At 38.9% G+C, this 12873-nt stretch overlaps 1 protein-coding gene across 4 annotated transcripts; it reads right to left on the bottom strand.

Moving 5' to 3' along the window:
* Nucleotides 1–312: 312 nt before the first annotated feature.
* On the bottom strand, nucleotides 313–10660 carry dtd1 (D-aminoacyl-tRNA deacylase 1). 4 transcript variants are annotated; one of them, XM_061273498.1, is made up of 6 exons: nucleotides 10502–10660; nucleotides 10067–10157; nucleotides 9260–9495; nucleotides 5025–5122; nucleotides 3613–3777; nucleotides 313–1079 (listed from the first exon to the last, which is right to left on the bottom strand). In XM_061273498.1, exons 1-5 carry the CDS (start codon nucleotides 10542–10544, stop codon nucleotides 3622–3624), a joined length of 624 nt encoding a protein of 207 aa, XP_061129482.1. In that variant the 5' UTR covers nucleotides 10545–10660; the 3' UTR covers nucleotides 313–1079; nucleotides 3613–3621. The 4 variants fall into 4 exon arrangements, with proteins under 4 accessions (XP_061129482.1, XP_061129483.1, XP_061129481.1 ...); XM_061273499.1 differs by having other exon boundaries at nucleotides 3604–3777; XM_061273497.1 differs by lacking the exon at nucleotides 313–1079 and having other exon boundaries at nucleotides 2274–3777.
* Between the last annotated feature and the right edge of the window lie 2213 nt (nucleotides 10661–12873).

Here is a 12873-nt window from a genome sequence, read left to right on the forward strand (position 1 = left end):
AAAAAAAAAAAAAATTTAAAAAAAAATTTTTTTTTTTTTTTGTACCCATGTATAATGCGCACCCCAGATTTTAGGACAATAAATTAGTTAAATTTTGCGCACTATACACGGAAAAAAACGGTAATGCATACGCGTGTGTGTGTGTGGGGACAAGCGGTATAGAAAATGAATGGATGGATGGAAGTTCCAACCCGCCATTATTTTATGTGGCCCGCAAATGCAAAATCATGTACAACTCAATTTCTTTTGTTAAAATACCAAAACTCTAAATTGTCTTTTCTTGTAATAACAGTGAGATATTGCATCCCAATGGGAATTTTAGTAACTTTATTCAGGCAGAATAAAAATTCAAAGAAACACTTCCATTTATTCATGACAATGAGACACAAGACATTTGGAAATCCTGGTACATTAACTATGGTATTTATGTTCAATGTTTCAAGCACTTTAAATTGAACTACAAGCTGTCTACAAGACCATTCCCTGATTTGATGCTATGATATCTAAACCAATTCAAACATATTGACATAATGACGAAGCCAATACATTACCTATAAATAATATTTTATTAAAAGTCTTATTGCATAAATACACATTATGCCCTCTTTTTCTTTGAGGGATGAACTGTTACTGACCTGGTTTCCACAAGCTGCTAATGATTTTGACCACCATTTTCAGAAAAATGGTGCACTGACACACTGGTAGAATTGCTATCAGGAAATTTGTCAATGCTACTAATCTGTAGCTATTAAGTATGAACGAATTTCACAATAGAGTCATATTCTAAATTTGTTTCAAATCAGTGCATGTTTTTGTAGACACAGAATATGCTATAAAACAGAAAAAAAAGAAAGATGAAAAATAAATAAAGTGGGAAAATCCAAAGAAATTGTGCCAACATAAGTGGATCAAGGTCATTGTTTGCAACAAGTCTTTCAGGTTTTGTTGGTTTGATTATGGAGGACACTTGCATACACTGGCGGCTGGGACGACTGCTGATTTCCAAACACTCCTGATAGGTTTTGGACTGGAAAATCAAGTCCTTCCTGAGGAAACTGAATTTGTTGTTGTTTTATCATCTGTATGAGTGAACACAAAAGATTGAAATTGAAAAACACAAAAGTAAACAGTTTATTTCCTAGCACAAGCATCCTCTACTAGCCAGGATGTCGTTTACTTGTAAATTGTCTATCGTGTAATATGTCTTGTCACCGTGGGATAGAGAAAACGTAATTTCGATCTCTTTGTGTGTCTCGGCGTGTGAAGACGTTGACAATAAAGCAGACTTTGACTTTTGACTCTTGTATAGAAATGCATGTCAGTGCAGTTTTTCTCCTGTTCTCCACTCTTTTCACTGGAGCGTATCATCTTCAAGATACTCCTCCTCACCTTCAAACCCCTTCACCACCTGGCTCCCACTTACCTATCTGACCTCCTTGTCCCCTACTGCCCCAACCGTCCCTTCCGATCCTTCGAATACTTCACGTCTGACAGTCCCAAAATCTAAACTCAAATTCTTCAGTGACAGAGCCTTCTCCTGCACATCACCCCGACTCTGGAATTCTCTCCCTCAGTCTGTCTGTGACTCACCCACACTCCCTATATTTAAGTCCCGTCTAAAAACGTACCTCTTCTCTCAAGCCTATGACCTCCCCTACCCATAACTGGTTTCCTCTTCTTAATTTTATCCCATTGTCTCTTCCCCGTCCCCCTCCCCTCATGTATGTCTTTGCCTTGTTCCCTGTAATCGTCTTTGGGTTTTTGAAAAGCGTTATACAAATTTAATGAATTATTATTATTAAAAAAAAAAAATCAATCTACCATGTCAAAATAACGTGTGAATATCTAAAGTTATAAGCTAGAGCACGAGCACACACCCAAATCTTTTTTTAGTTATCTTTTGGCATCCTAACTTAAAATTGAGAAATTGTACAGCTGTCGACTAAAATTCCAGCTCGAGACAGAGATCATTACCAGCTGATAGGAATTACACAAACATTTCAGATGTGCCTGCTTCGTCCTTTATCAAATGCAAAGAGGGCACCAAGAATGCATTCCAAATTACCATTTATTACTTGATCATCAACACATTATTTACTTACTAGTATAGTTGATCACTTCACATGTTATTTCCACTTTAAACCACATGAGGTCACACTAGGCCAGTGGAATAATTGGAATCACAACTGACAATGAGTCTGAATTCATTCACTGACTTACGGAATCAGCGGAGTTCATAATAACACAGAGGACAGAGATCGACACAGAGGACGAAGATTTCAATGGATTTAATGATTTGGAGTGACACGGATGGTTCGATACAATTGTTATTTCTGCTATAGTTATTTGATATATAGTTTATATATAGTTATTTTGGCCTGTGGAATAACTGGAACCGCAACTGACGACGTGTCCTACGTCAGCGCTGCATGCAGTTCCGGGGTCAGCAGTGGCGTTGTTTACACAAAGGACGAAGATTTCGATGGATTTAATGATTTGGAGTGACACGGATGGTTTGATAAACGTGTTATTTATGTTATAGTTATTTGAATAACTGTTAATGTTACGTCAGACACGTTTTCAGTTTCTCGTTTGTGTTTATGTAACGTTAGCATACCGTATTGTTTAGCCGGTTGTTGCCTCTTCATGTCTGTTCTTGGTGTTGGCTTTTGTCTCACCAAAACTGCAACTTGTACACTGGTGCAACTTGGAACTAAATTGTTTTTAGTCTTTGCACACATTCTCAGCACTTAAACATATTAAATGTACTTCATAAAGCCTTTAATAGAACAAATTCACCTGACAGAATATTTCCTCAACACAACCGGCCAGCATAATCCGATGACTTCAACCCTATTGACAGCATGTGGAGCACCCTCAAAAAGGAGATGTATTAGGGTGTATGACAATCCACTAACAAACAGCAACTAGACGTGGCAATTCTTGGTATTTGACAATGGGTCATCCATGTTCCTTGTCTCCAAAAATACACACATCCATGTTCTTTGTCTCCGAAAACACACAATATGAAAATAGTCGATGGCCGGATGAACAAGACTGCAGACAAATTGTGAATATTACCGTTTCCTTGTGGTCTGAATGTGTACATACGGAGCCACCCCAAAAATCTGCAGATACGCATTTGCAAATAGTCTCACGCATTTGTACGTGTATGGCAAGACTGTAGTAAAAGTCACATTTGAGAGTACAGCAAATCAAGGGTGTCAGTGTTTACAGGCCACTCACTTATGCATTCAAATCAATGTACGCATTTGCAAATTCATGTTACACGTGTAACTTTAGTCGCATGTTTGTAGATTTATGTTACACATCTGTGACAGAAAAGAGGATTCTTTTTACATACGTATATGTGCATTGAGATACGCATTTGTAAATAGTTTTGCTACAATATTGGCTCCATACACGAGATTGATGGAAACTCTATATTCCATTTTACTGTGATTTTGCAGAATGACAATGTGTTTTATACTGCCATGTTTATAACAAGATTGATAAAACCAAAAATAACAATAATTTAAAAAGAAAATCCTTCTTTGGGTTTTACAAAAATTATTCGCTGATATGTTTTGTGTATTTGCCTACCACACTCACTCAGGAGATCTAGGGGTCTCTTTCTGAAGACACGTCACCATCTGCCCCACTACTCGCATTATTGTCCTGTCGGGAACGAAGTGCACTCTTCTCCCTACTTGATTCAGAAGGCCCCTTTGAGCGTGTCTTTTCTTTCCTTTGCTGCTGCTTCTCCTGCTTGGACAACTGCGGGGGAAAAGAAGAAAATAAATAAAGGTTCTTAGTTAATTCACCTTTAAGGTTTCCTCTATGCTTTTCAAAAGACGGATGAGCAATCAAAATCTAATCTAATCTAATCTAATCTAATCTAATCTTAAATAAATAAATAAATAAATAATCAAAAGCAAGGTGCTTTTTTTCCTGCGCTATTCATGGTTGTGGAAAGATCACAATAATGAAGCACATTGTTGTGACAGAGAGCACTGATGTGTCTCAGTGTAATTGATTTATTCCTTGAAGCATTAATTTTTAATTTGTACAATTATAAAATATGATATTGAAACTGAGCACATCATATGAATATATGGGGCCAGTACCCAAGCTGACAGGACCACTACAACTTGGCACAGCATTCAAAACTGAAAGCGCCTTAATGTCAGACCCTGCACGCGTGCACATACAATATTCAAGTGGAGAGAAACATTTCTCTCCTATGGACCCGGGGCTAAGTGTGCTTAAAAAAAAAAAAAAAAAATCAGCAGCCTGGTCAGATGGCTGCTTAACCCTGCTGTGAACTAAATCCCAGATTCTAGGAGAGAAAGGCCCAAATTATGTTGGTCATTTGTCTCTCTGTGCCAAACTTAGCCTATTGGCTGTCCCTTTATCCCGAATGTTCAGCTTTGGCTTCAGTTCCTCATTGCCCAAAGCTAAACATTCCAACAGACAAGATTAAAATTCTGTGGACTGTTTAACATCCCTTCTTTTAGGCCAGCAAGCCGAGCCCACTAAAGGGAGGGTAGCCAAAGTCCGTTACGTAAAGACGGGGAATTCTTTCAAAGTTACTGAAATAAATGAAGAATGGCATAACCTTGGATGTACAAGAGTGATATATGTCTATAAAAACCAACACCTGAAAATATAATGCAATAGTATTACCACTCCAGGATGTTTCCCGTTCCAATGTATTCCTGCTGGGACGTCATGCAAAAAGGGAGCAATTCAAAGAAGCATGCAATGGGCAAAATACGGTGACAGCTACAATTGATGCTTGGGATTTAGGGCAGGGTGATTGTTGCTTATGAACAAGAGTATTAAGAACGGCTGCAAAAAAAAAAGAAAATCATGTATCCATCACCACCTAGTGGTTTACACCGGGATATGAAGAAGTGGTGAGCATGGCATCTGTTTTTCTTGTCTTCAACCAAGCAAGTGCACCTCGGTCAGGTTCTTGAACCTATAAAAACAGTAAATGTGTATTTTTAAACATTCAGTACCTGACGGGGGTCTGAAGAAACAAGAGGTGACGTCAGCTCAATAGTTACTGGACCATCATTTTGAATGTGTAATTTCATGGAGGCCCCGAATTTTCCATCTAAAACACAAGGAAAATATGTAAGCATGTAAGTGACACCAACGTTAAGAAAATATCTAGTTTGTAGGAATTTTCATAAGAGAAAAATCATAACAAATTTTTAATGTTACTTATTTTGATATTAGTCAGAATTTATTTTGGTTATCTTGTATGGGATAGCCTCCAGCCCTCATAAGGATAAGCAGTTCAGAAGATGAATGAGTGAATGAATGAATGTAAAACGAAAAAAACGTTCCTTTATGCCCACTGCCATCAGATGTTACAACAGCAGTGGGGGAACACAAGTAGACTCCATGCATCTCCAGATTTGGTCCATATTCCACCATAGTACCGGTATAATTCAAAATGGAAAAAGAAGCAGCATCACTCAGCAGAGCCTTCAATACTGTGACTGTAGCCATCCTAACTGCAGGCAGTTAAAAATCTGCAGTTAAATTAAAAAAGAATACCACAGCACCAAAGTAGTGAGGATGTGAACTACAAATTCTGGCTTTATCTTTGAAGCCATCAGTTACCAATCCTCATTTGATTAATTTTAAGAAAATATTACATTCACAAAAAAGGAATGGCTTAAAAAGGCACCTCCATTTTTACCCTCATCCTTTCAGAATAGTGTGGGAAACACTCACACACGCACGCACAAAATCACGCACAAATGCACAAAACCTAAATAAAAGGCAACCATACAGTATGATGCTGGATGATGTGAAGTCTATTGTGGTGCACTGATGGCTCGTGCTCTCACAAATGATGAGCCTGGTCGGTGTAAACTAGAGATGCACCGATCCGACTTTTTCAGTTTCGATACCGATACCGATGCAGTGACTTCGCGTATCGGTCGATACCCGATACCGATCCGATATTATGGTTGACTTAACAAGCTACATAACTCTACATGTGGAACAGAAAAGACCAAAGGCAATGGCATCAGGCAGACTACACAGTTCTTTGCTCTAAATTAGGGGTGTCCAAACTAACGGTCCAGTTTTTATTGGCCCGCAGCAAATTCTGAAAACATAATTGAATATGGCCCGCACAAGAAGCTTGAGCTCAGCTTCTCAGTTTCCACACTAGATGGAGCCCGCCACACAAAGCGTTTGACGTCCCATTAACACCCCCCCGGAAGAGAAGCGAACACGCAGCGTTTGACATCCGATTAGCCTCCACACCCCCCCTCCCCATTCGGGAGAGAAGCGAACGCGCAGCCTTTGACGTCCCATTAGCAACCCGAAGAGAAGCGAACGCGCAGGGTTTGACGTCCGCTTAGCAACCCGGGGAAGAGAAGCGAACGTTCGCTCCATGTTTGCGTTTGTTTAGAAAACTCTCGTGGCATGCGGCACACGTGCTGCTGACGTATGACGTAGCCCGCGTCCTAATAGATTAAGGAAAGTATCGGCTTACAGATCGGCTACATTTTCCGATACCCGATCCATCTATTTTGTTGATATCGGTGCCGATATCCGATCCAGATATCGGATCGGTGCATCTCTAGTGTAAACATAACATTATATTTTTCAGTGACACTTTGGAAGTGGGGTCCAAACTTTACAGCTTTCAGCAAGTTCATACCTCAAGATATCAGAGACGATAGTATTTTTGGATGTCATAAAGATGTACAATTTGGTACATTTATAACTACGGCTAGTTTCACACTGCAGCTCAATTCAGATTTTTTTTTTGCCCATAGCTGACTTTTTTTCATGCACTGTGAACATTACAATTCAGATTTTCACATGTTAGCTATGCTTCTTTTGTATGCAGATAATAAATCACATATGAATGCTTTGGGTCTGCAGTATCTGCACGCATCTGACCTCGAAGTCACAAAAAGCTCCACGTGGCTTTAGAAGAGAATGCTCGGACTCCTGACATCGTCCGTGACGGCGTAAACTTGATTTGAGTAACAGTTGATTTTACATTTGATTTTAATGTAATCCCACTTGAAACTTGAAACCCAAAGTGTTTCAATGAGATGAAATCATCTTTCGTTAGGACTGCTTGATTATGGCTAAAAATCATAATCATGATTATTTTTGCTCAATATTGAAATCCTGATTATTTTCACGATGAACAGCATTGATTGAACATGTTTGGAACAGTATTTAAACGTTCATTTTCTACACAAACTAGTTTAATGTTCAGTTCCCAAATTATAAAATGAACTTGTTCAGTTCACAGTTCCTAATTGAAATTTCATGAACTAAATTTATGGTTCCAAAAATGGAAAGTTTATAGTTCTTTTCTTGCCCCAATCAAAAAAGAAGTTGCTTCGACCTGCTACCCTTTTCACATTGTTTTTACCCATTCCGTTCACACTAGTATTCGGGTGATATCGCCGTACAATCTCAAATGGATCATAGGCTGTAGGTTAGTAATCAAATGTATTACGCTTTCCCACTTGGAAACTCACAGCTGTAGAAATTGAACTCCTTTATATTTTTTTTTTACTACAGAAATGAAATAAAAGTCATTATGAAGTAAAATCCCCCTGTGCACATGACTTCAACTAAATGAGAAAACTACAAATTTAATTGTCAAACCTGAAGAACCTGATGGATTTTAGATTCTATAAAACTACATTTTGACATGTTTTATATATCTCATATATAAATGAATGCAACTCCAGACCACGAAAATTATAATGAAATACAAAAATTATTAATGTGTGTGTGTATGTATGTATGTATGTATGTATGTATGTATGTATGTATGTATGTATGTATTAGGGGTGTAAATCGCGGGTTTTGTCACGATACGATATAATATCGATATAAAGAACTACGATACAATATTTGCCGATATCTTAAAGCCTGCTGCGATTCATTCACGATATATCGCGATATAGTGCTCTACGATCGATATATATATTTTTTTAATAAAAAATATAGAACAATATCCTGATTTATAACAATTCATACGCCAAATCAACAAGGTACTGCAAACTCTTCTAGAGTATTGTAGTATACAAAGTGCTTACTTTAACACTGAACTTTGATGTCGTGTTTTTTCTTTAAATGTGCGGCGAGATTTGTGCTCCCTGAATATTTGATCACCGCATGGCAGGATTTACAAACTGCACGTGTCTTGTCCGTTGAGCCATCTTTTCTTTGGAATCCAAAGTGCTTCCAAACGAATGACTTGAAGCCTAAAGGAGAGCAAATTTCCCCGTCTTTTTGGACACTAGCCATAGCACCAGCTCAGGAGCCGCGTACTAGTTGTCGCCTCCCCTTTCACCTGCGTGCTCTGCTCACAACACAACAACGCCGCGCACTGCTCCCTGCTCCCGGAAAGAGGAAGCAAGCAACAATGAACTGGATTTCAAAATAAAGTCGCGTCTAATGTCCGAGGTCAAACACGGCGATATAAATCGATGTTTACCTTTAGCATCGATGCCAATAAATCGTAGAGCATTATATCGATTAATCGATGTGTATCGATGTATCGTTACACCCCTAGTATGTATGTATGTATGTATGTATGTATGTATGTATGTATGTATGTATGTATGTATGTATGTATGTATGTATGTATGTATGTATGTATGTATGTATGTATAATTATAATCTAACAATTAATTAGTGAGACATTTCATAACACATTGGTCCAACCCAGCGGTGCCCGGAAAGCGGACTTTAAACCGATGATGATTGGTTGATTTTGTTCCATATTTAATTAATAAATGAAACATATAATGAATGAGGCATCTATTTAATTATTTCATTGTGCATTTATTTATTTGCTTGATTTATTTAATTCAATATTTAATTAATGAATGAATATTTAATTAAGGACATTTACCATATTTAATTAATGAGTATTTTATTTCATTAATGAATGGTATTTTTATTTGATGAAGCATTTCATGATGTATTTATTCATTTAATTTTGGCACTTTTGGTCCTCCAGAGGTTTGAGTGTTCTGAGTGCATTTGTAAATGCCCAGCGGTTCTTTCTTTTCAGGCATAAATGACCTTTTACCATGTAGGATGTAATGGAAAAGTACTGTACATCATAACATACTGTACAAAGGTGAGAGACCTTTAACCAGCTCATTTGTAATTGGCAAGTGGTTAACACTATCAAGGCCAAGCTTATGCACCAAAGCATACCAAATGGAGGTGTCATTATTTGACCCACCTTTAACCAGCTCAGGCTTGTAGGCACTCCTCAAGTTCTCCAGTATGCTGGCATAGAAAGGTTGGGCCAGTTCCGCGGGCATAGCCGAGTGGAAGTCCGGCTTGTTACCCTTCAATATGCACTGGAGTGTAAATTGGCTCACGCACAGCACCTCATAGTCCCAGTCCATAACACTTTTGCTCCATGCCCGACCATTCTCATCTTCAAACAGCCGCAGGTTCAGGATTTTACGTGTACTGTAGGCAAGAACATAAATGCAGAAACATGAATGAAATGGGTGCCAGCCACAACAGAACCAAGAAAACAATACAAGTACAGTATATCGACCTAATTTAAAAGGACACCACTGGACCGACCATTCAAGCCGTCCGTGGAAATCATATTACTACCTCTTGATTTCAACATTCAATTAATTGATTTTTCATTCATTTTTTATTATCTCTTGGTTTTTCCCAATAAATTATTCCCAATAAAAGATCTGATTAATTTTTCACATTTTACGCTATATTTCCCTTTAAGAGTTAAAAAAGGGTTACTTTTCTTGCATAAAATTGTCAAATAAGGCATACCTGTTTTTATATATACCCTTGGCCAGACTAGGCACCCAAAGAGATCAAATGGGGGACACGTGAGAAAATGATTCAATTTGATATTATGTAATATTACTGACTTTTCCCTCAACGTTACAACGTATTAAAATTGCTCACTTATTAAGAGATGACTGTTATTTAAAAACAACATTCATATCAAAGCCCGGTATGTCAAACTGTGAGAAGAGTTTTAACTCACGGACCCTCCTGCACTTACATGTACTCAGCATCTGTGTGGGTGTCCTCCACAGATATACCGAGCAACACACACAAGCCACGTCCTATTGAGCTGATCTGATCGTCTCCCACTGCAGAAAAAAACGAGGAGAAAAAAAGTTGATGAGTGGGTCAAGTGTTCCTCTGAGCAAGAATGAAAGGATAGCAGAAATTCAGCTCATCTTTCAGCTTCCGAATGATACATAACTTCGGCAGGGGTGTTATCATATTGGTGTCCACTACCACCGAAGGTCACATGCGCCACTAACTTGAATATGTAAAAACGATCGGTGGAGTACTTTTAAGTGCAGTAATGCGAAGTCGTTCCAATGCTAACCAAGCTACTACTAGCTTAACCTGTATTCAAGACGAACTGACCCCGACACATTCAAAACACTAAATGAAAGCAGTGTTTCAAATCAAGGGAACTGTTCACCTGTCACAGACGCCCTGGTAACTCTTTGGATGATCGCTTTCATTGTTTCGATTATGTTTTTTAGCACCTTGACACATCTAGTACATATACATACACAGGGGAAAGTCGAAGAAACGTTGTCGCCCTCTAGCAGTTTCTTCCGGAATTTCACTTTTACTCACGTCACGTTACGTTACAACAGTGATTGTCATGCAGTAGTAACAAGAAAAACAAGAAAATGGCCTTTTCCTTGGATCACAGATATAGTCAACCTGTGTATTCACTTTTTTTGTGTGAATTATTATGCTTAGTGGTTTGTCGTGAAATGTTTTCCGTTGTGCCAATTCAAGAAATGCTGAGAAGCATAGTTTCCCTGAAGTTCTATTGGTGTGTGTGTGCGCGCGTGTGTTTTATTTATTTATTTTGCTGTTTCCGTTGTTAATGCTCAGTAACAAGACTATAGGATCAAATAAGATGATCAAGTAATATCTTGAAACAAGCAGAATAATCTTAACTGACAATTTTATTTCAAGTACAGATGATATACCGTAAATTTTCATGTATAATACGCACCCTAAAAATGGCATGTCGATGCTGGAAAAAAGCCTGTACCCATGTATAATACGCACCCAAATGTTGACTCTTACTTAAGATTCAAGATTTAAGAGATTCAAGAGTTTTTATTCGCCATGTTTGAGCGTGCCAAACAAGGAATTTGACTTCGGTAAAAACACACCCTCTGTTCAACATTTAGGTGACTAACAACACTCAGGGATAATGTGAATAATGGCATAAACAGTGTAGACAAATTCAAAAAGGTGTGAAGAGCAGGATGTTATTGCACAGTAATGACTCTGAGACTCTATGAGTGGTGTGAGTTCATCAGAGCAACAGCCTGGGGGAAGAAGCTGTCTCTGTGTCTGCTGCTTTTGGCGTACCGAGCTCTATAACGCCGTCCGGAGAGGAGTAGTTCAAACAGACTGCAACCTGGGTGAGAAGGGTCTGTAGAGATGCTCCTTGCACGTTTCCTGGTCCTGGACAGGTACAAGTCTTGGATAGATGGGAGGTTAAGTCCGAAAACGTAAAATTATTTCAGAAAAAAGATCATCTTTGGGAACAACTGGATGTTATTCTGCTGGTCAGTGTCACTGCGCATGCGCTAGCAAACTCGATAGCAAAGAAATATGTGAGACTCTCAACGGGATCACCAATATTTGAGTGATGTTCCAGTTATTATCTTTCTATGTTCACAATTGTCATGGTGATCTTTCTGGGGATTTCTTAACTAGGCTGGATGTATTTTTTTTGTTGGCGTTGATTTCTCCGACTGCCCAGAAAGGCACCACCGCGATCAGTTAGGTTAAAATGAAAAGAGAGGAAAGTGACGTGCGGACATGTGAAAAAGGGAGCTCTGTATGGGAGAGAAGTTCAAGGGGGATAAAAACACCCTTGGAAACCAAAACTTGCCCCTCGTTGTGACTCGGAGCCCCAACAAATGTTTCGGATTTGTGTAGGGTACATTGGGACAGCAAACGAGCAGGTGATCGAGCAAGCGTCTGATACGAGAGCATTGTGTTCGTATGGAGCGTGTTTGAAGTGAACAGCAGAGACGAAAGGAACAAGGCAAAGTGTTGTGAAATAAAATATTACCTGTAATACGCATTTAGGTAGAGAACTGAAGTCTCGCTCTTTATATAGCTGCCGTGTCTTGCGCATCCGTTCTGCGCATATGTAATGGCGGCCTCCGTATGATATCCGGTTTGCGAAGGAGATTAAAAAACAAACAATATTTGACAATAACACACCATCAAGGATTGCACCGTCGCATCAAACGATGTGTCGTCAATTGTGAATTTTACTGACTAAGTGTGTTGGGCAGGATGGCTGAATGCGATGCGCGATTGACGTGTCTTGCGCATCCGTTCTGCGCATACTGTCATGGCGGCCTCCGTATGATATACGGTCTGCGATGGAGATTAAAAAACAAACAATATTTGACAATAACACACCATCAAGGATTGCACCATCGCATCAAACGATGTGTCGTCAATTATGAATTTTACTGACTTTACCGTGTTGGGCAGGATGGCTGAATGCGATGCGCGATTGACAACAAACAAGAAGAAAGGTGATTTCCAGTTTTATTTCGAGGGAGATTTTCTTCAAAAATTGCTGTACCCATGTATAATGCGCAACCCAGATTTTAGGACAATAAATTAGTTAAATTTTGCGCATTATACATGGAAAAAGACGGTATTCTCAAACATCCCCTGATCTTAAACTCCTAGGAGGGCAAGGAATAACTCAAAACTCCAGCTAGGGGAAATGAGACCACAGATGGGAGGGTCCCTCTTCCAGGATGACCAGGCTGCCAAAAGTATCATAAATACCTA

This window comes from Syngnathus typhle, linkage group LG3, assembly GCF_033458585.1.
Source record: "Syngnathus typhle isolate RoL2023-S1 ecotype Sweden linkage group LG3, RoL_Styp_1.0, whole genome shotgun sequence".
Taxonomy (NCBI): Eukaryota; Metazoa; Chordata; class Actinopteri; order Syngnathiformes; family Syngnathidae; genus Syngnathus; species Syngnathus typhle.

Excerpts from the sequence above, each read along its gene's own strand:
- dtd1 (XM_061273498.1), bottom strand. The coding sequence starts at position 10,544 with ATGAAAGCGATCATCCAAAGAGTTACCAGGGCGTCTGTGACAG. Across the intron at positions 9,496-10,066 it reads CACACAGATGCTGAGTACAT|TACACGTAAAATCCTGAACC; the intron begins GTAAGTGCAGGA and ends TCTTGCCTACAG. Across the intron at positions 3,778-5,024 it reads TTTCTTCAGACCCCCGTCAG|TTGTCCAAGCAGGAGAAGCA; the intron begins GTACTGAATGTT and ends TTTCCCCCGCAG.